The 11288-nt window shown below is 42.8% G+C and overlaps 1 protein-coding gene across 1 annotated transcript in view; it reads right to left on the reverse strand.

The window, feature by feature from the left end:
- Positions 1–10613, reverse strand: part of Efcab5 (EF-hand calcium binding domain 5) — a 129128-nt gene extending 118515 nt beyond the window's left edge. Inside the window, exon 1 of the mRNA XM_051158381.1 lies at positions 10587–10613. Within this exon, the coding sequence (XP_051014338.1) occupies positions 10587–10613 (27 nt within the window). The remainder of the gene's footprint in view (positions 1–10586) is intronic.
- Between the last annotated feature and the right edge of the window lie 675 nt (positions 10614–11288).

Raw genomic sequence — 11288 nt, forward strand, 5'->3', positions numbered from 1 at the left:
TGAGTGGCTGTAAATTCTTAACTGCTGAACTGTCCACGTTGCACAGCTGTTACTACTGTTACTGGCTGAAGCCAGGGAGACAAGGTGGTCATTCACCCCTGCCATTTCTAAGCCTGAAATGATGATGATGATGGTGGTGGTGGTGGTGGTGGTGGTGGTGATGCTGCTGCTGCAGCTGACTTTTAAATATTGCCACCTTCATTAACTTTATTTTCTGAGACAGTGTTTAACTATGGAGCACAGGCAGCCCTTATTAACTTTTGATCCTCCTGCCTCAGCCTCCCAAGTGCTGGGATTAGAGGTATGCTGTAGCATTTCCAACTTTAATTTTTGAAATAGTAAGACCTTTGATGGCTACCTAACAAACATGAGAAAGATAAGTCTATAATAAACTCCCAAAAAGCTTTTTTTCAAAAAATTGTTGGGTGGGGCTGGAGAGATGGCTCAGTGGTTAAGAGCACTGCCTGCTCTTCCAAAGGACCTGAGTTCGATTCCCAGCAACCACATGGCGGCTCGCAACTGTCTGTAACTCCAAGATCTGACACGCTCATACTAAGGCACATTAAAATTAAATAAAATATTTTTTAAAAAATTGTTGGGTGAGGAGTTTTATGAGGAATATGATTTGTCTGGCTTATTTATCCATACTGAAGAATTAAAATGGTTTCGACCTCACTGAAAATGACTGCAATCCCGGAAACAATGTATAAAGTCATGGCTGTGCCAACTAGCATGTCATACACTGATTACATATGGGTGAGGCGCTGTGCAAAGACTGAATTATTGCTAGGTGTGGTGGTGGCCTGGGATAACTGCTGCACTCTCTGTACTCGAGGCTGAAACAGGAGGACCACGAGGGCAAAGCCAGCAGAGGCTGCCCTGTGAGGTCTTGTCTCAAAAAGAAGATATTATAATGCATCTGGCCTCCGCCTCCAGGGAGAGACACTCTACGATTCAGTGTAATAATGTATACAAAACTCTGGGATATTCATTTTCCTTTTATCAACGAAACACAAATTCCAGTGAAGTAAACAACGAGTACGGCCACTAGAGAGAATAGATTACAACATCTAAAAAGCTGTCTCGACGCCTTTGAAAATAACTCATAAATAATAGAAAACAGAACTCCGTGTTAAGTCCTAACTGTACATTGCTAGCGTGCGGTTGCCCATCTCCTGAAACCGATAAGTTTCTTTTTAAAGTCTATTTTGTTTGGATGTGCTCAGAAAAATTCAACTTAACAAGGGTCCCTTCATCGAGAACCTTCTGTTATTCAAGCATTTCCTGGGGTTTAAAATGAGTGAGTTTCCAGTTTAGCGAGGGGGAAACAGTGCAATTCAACCTGCAAAGTGTAAGAGTGGAGGTATAGGGGGTTAGAGAGATGGCTCAGAGGTTAAGAGGACTGCCTGCTCTTCCAAAGGTCCTGAGTTCAAGTCCCAGCAACCACATGGTCTATATAGAGACCACAACTGTCAATATAGAGACCTGGTGCCCTCTTCTGGAGTGCAGGCACATGTGCAGAGAGAACACTGTATAAATAATAAATAAATCTTTACCAAAAAAAAAAAAAAAAAAAAAAAGTGGAGGTGTACACAACACACTGGGGAGCAAAGAGCACCGAGCAGTTATTTTCCGTGGGGTAAAGAAACAGATTTCTAGGGTTGGTGTTAAAGGACCAGTAAAATAAATTGTACAAAGGGAAGGGAAGAGCATTTGTAGCAGAAGAAACATAAATTCAAGAGTAAAGAAGAGGAGGCTTTAAAAGGACCTATAGTCATGGGCCGAAGAGATGGCTGAGCAGTTATGAGCCCCGGCTGCTCTTGCAGAGGACCTAAGTTCAATTCCTGATCCATGTGATGGCTCACGATGCTCCGTAAGTTCAATTCCAGGGGATCCGGCTCTTTCTTTTAAGCTCTTTCAGCACCAAAGCATGAAGGTGATGCACACATACCCTTATACACATACATAAGTTATTAAAAACAATAGCACTTAGAGCCAAAATGGAAAGGACTATGATAAATTGAGGCATTTGGACTTTATTATGGGCTTTAAAAACAAAGACACAAGTTAGCAAGTTATTGTTTTAAAAAGTGAATTCTGCCAGCAACGTTGAGTTTAGACTATAACATGAAAGACTTGGGAAAAAAGGAGGAATATTTGGCATCCTCAATATTGCACCACCCCTTGCTCTAGTCTAGGCTCTACCAGATATTGCTAATACCTGTCCTGGTTTGGGCTACTATGGCTGTGATGAAACACCATGACCAAAGTAACTTGGGGAGGAAAAGGTTTAATTTGGCTTATGTTTCTTCCCTGAAGGAAGTCAGGGAAAGAACTCAGACAGGGCAGGTTCCTGGAAGCAGCAGCTGATACAGAGGCCATGGAGGGATGGATGCTGCTTACTGGCTTGCTCCTCCTGGCTCATTCAGCCTGCTTTCTTACAGAGCCCAGGACCACCAGCCTAGGGGTGGCACCACCCACAACAGGCTGGGCCCTCCCACGTCAATCACTAATTAAGAAAATGCCTTACTGGCTCACCTACAGGCAGATCTTATGGAGGCACTTTCTCAATCAAGGTTCCCTCCTCTCAGATAGCTGTGTGTCAAGTTAACATAAAACTAGCCAGCACGGGACCACAGCCAGACAGCTCTATCACTGAGTTTTGTCATCCCAGCTAGTGCTCCAGTCCTATTCTCACAGGTCACCTTTTCAGACAGTACTTGCACTGTCATCTTATTGGTGAGCTCTGACTGTAAACACCTGAACTTTTGTCTTAGGATTTTCTGAAGTTCAAATACACACACACACACACACACACACACACACACACACACACACAAATAAAAATAAACACACACACAAACACACACACACAAATAAAAATAAACACACACACACACACACACACACACACACACTTTAATATACCCTGGCCAGAAGTGCTTGCAGGATATATGAATGGGAGAAACCCTCAGACAAAGATGGATAATCCCATGGATGGGATATCTCTAACATATATTTTCTCCTGATTCTCACACTTCTGGGTATTAAGCCTTAGTCCCCCAGTGCCAGACCTGCCCAATAATGCATGTGATTGACTTTCTATACTTTTCCGTATTGCTTCCTAACCTCTTGCCATTGTTTCCTGGAACTATCTTCCAAATGAGTGTGTACTCAAATCCTTAGGTCCAGGTCTTTTTTTGGGAATAGTCCAACTAGAATAGGTATAATCATTAGGATTTGTGGCACAATTGAATCTAAAGAGTTAATAGAAGAAGCAATTAGGGAAAATTAGGGACATCCTTGTCCAAAAAACTGAATGGTTGATAATGCCATCAAGAGAAATAAGGACGAGAGAGCGGATTACAGATGCTCTGTGTCTGGCGTGTACATTTACGCTACTTGCTTGGTTGCCTAACACAAGTTTCTAGTAGGCATTTGAAGGCATGTGTTGGAGGAAAATCGTGAACAATCAGGTCCCCTGGAAATGCTGGCCACTCCGTCCGGTCAGAACAGCATCACCTTGCATTTTCAGTACTGTCTTAGGGCTCCCATTGCTGCAACAAAACACCATGACCAAAAAGCTAGGTTGGGAGGAGAGGGTTTATTTGTTCATCACTGAAGAAGGTCAGGACAGGAGCTCCAACAGGGGAGGAACCTGAAGGCAGAAGCTGATGCAGAGGCTGTGGAGGGGTGCTGCTTACTGCCTTGCTTCCCCTGGCTTGCTCAGCCTGCTTTTTTTTTTAATGGAACCCAGGACCACCAGCCTTCCCCCATTAAGCGCTAACTGAGGAAATGTCTTACAGCTGGGTCTCATGGAGGCATTCCCTCAACTGAGGCTCTTTCCTCTCTGATGACACAAAACCAGCCAGCACAAGTACCTAATGTGCACCCCTGCCCATAAGATCCTAAAATCTGCTTGAATTCTTGGGATCAGAGACCAAATTTCTGTGGCTATAGTTGAAGACCCTGCACGCTCACTCCCAATCAATTTGTGACTTGGTAATTGGGGCACCTGTCATCTTGGCATGTAGTGCTGTCAAATATGATAGAACATCTTTAATTAAGAAGCTTTCCAGACTAAGAAAGAAAGCAAAAGTCATTGTGATTACCCACTGTGTAGACGCTGAAGCTGCCTTTTACTTGGGATTCCTCGTGACTCTGGATAGGCGAGTGTTGACAGAAGGATGCAGTTCTGGACAATGCCAGAAATTCACCGAGGAGAGTAGTCAAGAGGGTCTGAAAGGCTCAAGATAAATGCTTGATGACAAACACAAGTGGAATTAATAGGTGGCTGGGGAGGTGGCTCGGTCAGTAAAATGCCTGTCATGCAAGCATGAGGATTTGAATTCAGCCCATAATACTCACCCAAGAGCCAGCAGGAGGTACATGTCTATGATTCAGGAAGAGCGAGGATGGGCTTTGGGTGGAAAGGTGGCTCCCAGAGCTGGCCAGCCTATCAAGCTAATGGGTGAACTGTGGGTTCAGTGAGAGACCCTGTCTCAAGTAGAAGGGTAGAGAGTGACTGAGGGAGAGTCCAGGACACTGAGGGGAATCAAGGCAGCTCAATGTCACTAATGTCATATGCTGAAGAGAAATCAAAGATCAGGAGGACTGGAATCAATCATTTAACTTATTGGCATGTCACTTATGACCTCTGTGAGAGGCGGTACCCTGAGTGCTTAATTTACATTATTTAATGTAGTCTTTCTGGCAGGCTTGTATTAATAGCTCTGTTTTAAAATGCAGCAAAAGGGGGAACTTGGTTAGTTTGTCCAAAGTCATATGCAAATTGGTCAGTCAAAATTACAGACAGTGTCTTGAAACTAGTTACTACAATACTAGTTCAACTACTGAATATTTAATTACAGGAATCCATAGAGTTACTCAAAGAAAAGTCAAAGAATGAATGGAAAACTACATTGTTGACCGTTCCTCGCAAGTAGGGACTTATTTATAAAAGTTGAGGTGACAGCAGCAATATACAATGCAGCTGCTCTAAGAGGTGGGACCATGAGCTCCAAAAACTTTCAATAATTTGTTGTATTAATACATTGAACAAAACATATAATATTTGCTATGTACGAAATCACATATAGCATATACATATGTACATATATAAACATATATAAACCATATGTATTTCCTCTACAGACTCCTAAAACTCCTGTAGTTTTCTGAGTGATAGGAACATCTGGTGCTTTTGTGGGTCATGGGGCGTCTTTCACTATGAGGTGACTTTCTGGTGAGCTGATTTGCTGGGCTTGTGAGTTACCTTAGGGTAGGGGATGATTTGTATGAGGGTCCTTCTAACACAGGCATCTGAGGCCAGACTGGGCAGCATAGTATGATTCTGTGAGAAAGAAAGTGGTAGAAATTGAGATCAAGATAGAGACAGAGAGAGAAAATGACTCAAAAATAATCTTTCTATAAAAATATATACTTCAGAGATGGCAATATTGCTCAGTGGGTAAAGACACTTAAAGACCTGAGTTCAATACCTGGAACCCACACGGGAGATGAGCACCAGCCCCTGCCAGTTGTCTTCTGACCTCCAATTGGATACTGTGGCATGCTAGCGCCTGCCCACTCACTGCCACCTTTCCCACACAAATAAATAAAGGTAAAACATTTAAATATATGTATATTTCAAATATAAAGACATTAAAATAAGTTAAATGGATACTTATACCACAATGCAAATTTGAATAAAAGGAAAGGAGAAATGACTACATTAAGACAACATTGATTCCAGAAGTCAGAATATTATCAGACAGCTTTCATGGGAGCTGCAAAATATTGTATTTCTAGTAGTCACAGAACCAACATTGGTAACATAATGATTATATTAGTAAAACTTGACATAGATTGTAATTATATGGGCTGCAGAATTATAACGTTAATTAGATTGACAGCTAAGATGTGTGGCACTGACTGTAAAGGACTCTGAATTTAGAACAAGGACATTAATATAGCCTAAGAATCGCGAGCCTGAAAGCCTTTTGCCAATTGAAAACATTTCGTCCTATGTTTGACAACTAGACATTGCTTAAACTGAAAACATTGCAATAATCTCAATCTGCCTTGAAAGAAGCCTACTGACCCTACCCCAGCCACCTCGTCCACGCTGGAAAATCTGTAACTAAAAGTGGATTTTAAGCTGTTCCACCAAGGCAAGTGCAGAATAGGACCAGGAGAAAATAATCTTGACAGAAAAACAATTTTCTATTTGTTTATATATTTACAGACAGGAAATATGTGTGGTGCCATATTAAAACACGTTAAAGCAAGAAAGACAATATAATGCTGGGTTTGACAGATTCATTGATGCGAGTTCAATAACCATGTCTACTAGACAATAGATTTAATGTGTTAACAAGCAGCTAGAAGTGTCACTAAGCGTTTTTGTGGTTAGTTCACTGAAATTTGGACTTGACAGTAGCCTATATCTAATTAAGTTGAGATACTGGAACCTCCCAGATACAATGTAGAGAAAGTCCAAAGGTTTAGGAGAAAAGGCATGTTGAAATAGATTTATTAAATATAACCTGAACACCTCCCCTCCCTAACTCTGTACATCACCAAGAGGATTCAGGGGTCACCCTTTTACTAAGGCATTGTGTGACTTTTCCCGGGAAGACTTGAACAAAAAAAATCTCTTCACCCTACATTGGATACTAATGACAGATCAAAGGAAAGATTTCAAGTTATGCTGGATAGTGTTGTGTCAACTCAATGCATGCTAGGGTCATTTTGAAAGAGGGAGCCTCAATTGAGAAAATACCCCCAGCAGTTTGGCCTGTGGGCTAGCCTGTGGTACATTTCCTTGGTTGGTGATTGATGTGGGGAGGCCCAGCTCACTGTAGGTGTTACCACTTCTGGGTTGGTGGTCCAGGGTGCTATAAAGAGCAGACTGAGCGAGCTTCAAGGAACAAGGCAATACACAGCATCCCTTTATGGCTTCTGCTTCAATTCCTGCGCTGACTTCCCTTAACGAAGGACTGTGAAGGTGATGCGCACGCCAAGTAAACCATTTCCTCCCTGAGTTACTATTGGTCATGGTGTTTATCACAAACGGAGACAAACTAGAAAAAACCAGGATGGATGGGAGTTGCTCCTTCACTTAGTCCTTCATAATCCATAGTCATTTCCCAAGATTCCTCTGGCCTCTGGATCCTGGCATGCTGATGCTGATTCAGGAATGCTGTGTATCTCTTTATCCCCAACAGTCTCGTCAGGACCAGTCTGTGCTGTTCAGGTCTGACTCGGGGCCAAGAGGGAACTGGTCGGTGTTATGGCCTCCCATGCCTCATCCTTGAGGTGGCTCCTTGGTTCTGCTAGGCTTCAGGCTGACACCATGGCCCTTGCTTTTCCAGTAGCCACAGCTGGATGCCAAAAGGATCCGAGACTGGGAGACCAGTCTTCATCCCCAGTATACTTTGTACCACATATTCTGGGCTAACAACTCTCCACCCCAAGAACAAGCTTAATTATTCCTTCTGTAAGTTATTTCCCAGGCTTTAAAGTCTTCCCAAATATGGGTCCAGTTTCATTTTTTTACACATAGACCTCCAGTTAGACCAGCACCATTTGTTGAAGATGCTATCCTTTTTCCATTGAATGGATTTGGCTTCTTTGTCAAAAATCAAGTGACCATATGTGTGTGGATTCATATCTGGGTCTTCGATTCAATTCCACTGATCAACCAGCCTGTTGCTGTGCCAGTACCATGCTGTTTTAATTACTATTGCTTTATAGTACAGTTTGAGATCAGGTATGGAGATTCTTCCGGAGCCCCTTTTATTGTACAAGATTGTTTTAGCTATTCTGGGTTTTTTGTTTTTCCATATGAAGTTCAGAATTGAACTTTCAATGTCTTTAAAAAATTGTGTAGGTATTTTGATAGGGATTGCATTGAATCTACAAGTAGAACAATATGATAGGCAGATTTGGGCCCAGGGGTCCCGCTCAAACTAAGGCACCAGCCAAGGACAATACAGGAGTTAAACTTTAAACCCCTTCCCAGATCTAGCCAATGGTCAGAATATTCTCCACAGTTGAGTGGAGAGTGTGATATGACTTTCTCACGTACTCTGGTGCCTCACATTTGACCATGTCCCCTGGAGGGGGAGACCTGGTGGCACTCAGAGGAAGGACAGCAGGTAGCCAAGAAGAGACTTGATACCCTATGAGAATATACAGGGGGAGGTAATTCCCCTCAGGAACAGTCATAGGGGAGGGGAATAATGGGAAAAAGGGGGGGGGGGGAGGAGAAGGAGGAATGGGAGGATACAAGGGATGGGATAAACATTGAGATGTAACAAGAATAAATAAATAAATAAAAGAAAAAAAAAATAAAGTCTTCCCAAAGCTCAGCGGCACAGAATGTTTCTATTAATCCCTCCCCCCTTAGAAACTTCAGTTTGACACGAATTTGCCTCCAGGTGGCCTGAACAGATCCTCCCGTCTACTTTTTACCCTCCTCTAAATCCCACCTTGATTGCTTTTGTACTTCACAAATTCAATTTTTATGATGGCCAAAATCACTCAGTCTCCTATAACATCCCCTACCTACCTCATACAGACGGCATCTCACTCTGGCACTCAGTAAAGCAACTAAAGCGCCACACCAGTTCCAAGGTCCTTGCGACCATGTCCAGTGAACTGAGCAACATCTATCTCTCATGCTAAGTTGCCTCAGTGGTAACTCCGCTTCCTTTTGTTACCCAGTCCCTGATATTTATGGGGACCTACCTGGCAACAAGTGCGTCTTCTAGCTAGTATAAGCCAGTCTATCGGGGACTGTTCACCTCACACTGCCTTAGGTTAGCCAGCCTTTGTCTTAAGGAGGGATTGCTAGTTATTCTGCCCAGGTCTCCACTTACACAGGCTCTATCCCTGCTTATCTAAAGATCTTTCCCCACCCAAGTAGATATTGAGTATTCCCTTTGTGTTGTAGTTTCCTGTTCTGGTCAGTGTTAAGGTCTCCTTCTCCTGCTGACTCACGGACGTCCCTTCCTCTTTATTGAAGGCCGAATCTCAGGAATATCCTCTATCACTTCTTTCTCATCTTCTTCCTCTTCACTGAAAGATTGTGCCAATGGGTTCGAAGGTTTTGGATCCCAGGAAAGTTTGCTTAGCAAAGATCTGATTTGCCCTCTCTCTCCTTTGCATCTCGCCAGCTTTGAGAATTAGCAAACCATCACTTGTATTTCATTCTCACTTTTTTTCAACTTTTCTTGCAAATCAGAGGCTAATACAGCTAATAGCATTCATGTCTTTTTTCCCCACTGTAATTCCTTCTTAGGAAGGCAAGTTCTTTCCTGGAAGATAGATGAGGCCCAGTAGCATGTCTTATTGGCACAACAACGGCCACACAACTGATGCCATAGCCCGCTTATGATGTCATCCTGTATGTGTTACTTTCAGGCAGTATAGTCTCTAGTCCATCAGTTGTTTCTGAGGACATCTGCATTCTCCTGTAATGGACCTCCCCCCAGATCAGGGAAAGGAAGGCGGCCTCCCTGGGATTCCCCACCAAGACACTACTCTCAGATGGCTTGGCCTGGTTGCAAGTTCTATCACCCATTGCAGAGAGCACGTAACCACTACAGCAAGGAGGCCAAGTGCCCCATACCACATGGGGAAAATAGCCATGCTGAAGATACCCCACCTCTGCACAGATAAGCCTCCGATGCACGGCTCATCACCTACTGCAGGGGTTGTGCATCGACTCCTCTCCAACTCTTCTCTCTTCTCTGTGCCTGTGTATCCTTCCTCAAGTGCCAATTGTGTTGGGTTGCTTTTTTTTTTTTTGAGGGAGACGCAAACAAACGTCTATTCATCCCAGATGGGGCACTAATGGTGAACCATAGAAAGGATTCTACACATGCCAGGCTTTGTGAACCAATAAGCTTGCCTGGGTTATATAGAAAAGTATGGGTGAGAGATTAGACACAAGAGAACGAGTGACTCAAAGGAATCTATATAGCAAAAGCCCACTGCAGTATTGAGGACTCGCAAAAGCTGCGCCCCTGCAGTTTCCCGCACAATGTGTAGGCAGCCCAGCTGCCCGAGACTTTCTTCTCACCAGCATATATAATTCTGAGGAGGAGCCTTGTGACTTGTGTAACATTCAAGGGGCTCCTGAGACTTTTAAGTTCATTTACTCCTGGGCCCTGTGTTTTCTTTTCTTCTTAATTCTTTTTTTTTTCTTCTTCTTCTTCTTTTTTTTTTTTTTTTTTTTTTTTCTTCTTCTTAATTCTTATGGCTCTATCCTCTCTGTAGGAGAGACTATTTCAATTTGGAGGAAATAGGTACACAACAGAAAACAACAGTAAATGTACCAGGAAGTGGGAGTTATTTGTGCGTGTGCCAGAAATATGACTTTTTATCCAGAATAATATCCCAGCCTCTTACCCACTTTCTTTTCCTTGGACTTATTTTGTGTGTATATGCACACATGAAAATCTGGTGCCCATCGAGATCAGAAAAGGATCCTAGAAACGGAGTTACAGATGGTTGTAAGCCACCACGTGGGTGCTGGGAACCAAAGCCAGGTACTCAGGAAGAGCAAGTGTTCATACCTGCTGCGCCGTCTCTCCAGCCCCCATTCCGGAAAGGGAAGGAAGAGTCAGATCCCTTGTAGGAACACTTACTTGTTGCAACACTACCTCTAGTATACACTGAAAAACTGAAAATCAAGTCTTTTCCATACAGACTGGTGGTTATATCCTAAAACAATTATATGCTGGGGAAAGAAAATTTCCAATTTTTTTTTTTAGCGATTTCAGAAAACCATAAATTAAGGTTACTTTGAGGAACCCTAAATATTGCTGCAGTTTACCAATTTAAGTGGAGTCTCACAGTGACCAAGAAAGAGATGGAGCTTTAATCCATTTGAATCACAGTGGTTTGAGCTTTCAGATGTGTAATTAGAATAAAGACACTAGCAAATAGCAGCACCACCATGTTTTTCTCTGATTTTGGAATAAGAATCATTATAGTGTGAAAGGCCAAGTTGAAACACACACCAAGATAGAAAATGAACGTTCGTTTCTTAGGGTGAGAGAATGAAGGATTGCAGACAATAACGACATCAGCAAAGAGTTGGAGAAAATGGGTTGATGGATGCTCTCTCATGCCGATCTAACTTGCCTCTTTGGCCTGTGTGTGGGGGATCAGATCTTGAAGAATGACTGTGGATTATCCTAAACTCAATCAGGTGTTCTTCTACATTTGCTCATAGGCTTCCATATGTAGTGCCTTTATTGGAGCAAGTCAATCCA

Source organism: Acomys russatus, chromosome 16 (assembly GCF_903995435.1).
Source record: "Acomys russatus chromosome 16, mAcoRus1.1, whole genome shotgun sequence".
NCBI classification, from domain to species: domain Eukaryota; kingdom Metazoa; phylum Chordata; class Mammalia; order Rodentia; family Muridae; genus Acomys; species Acomys russatus.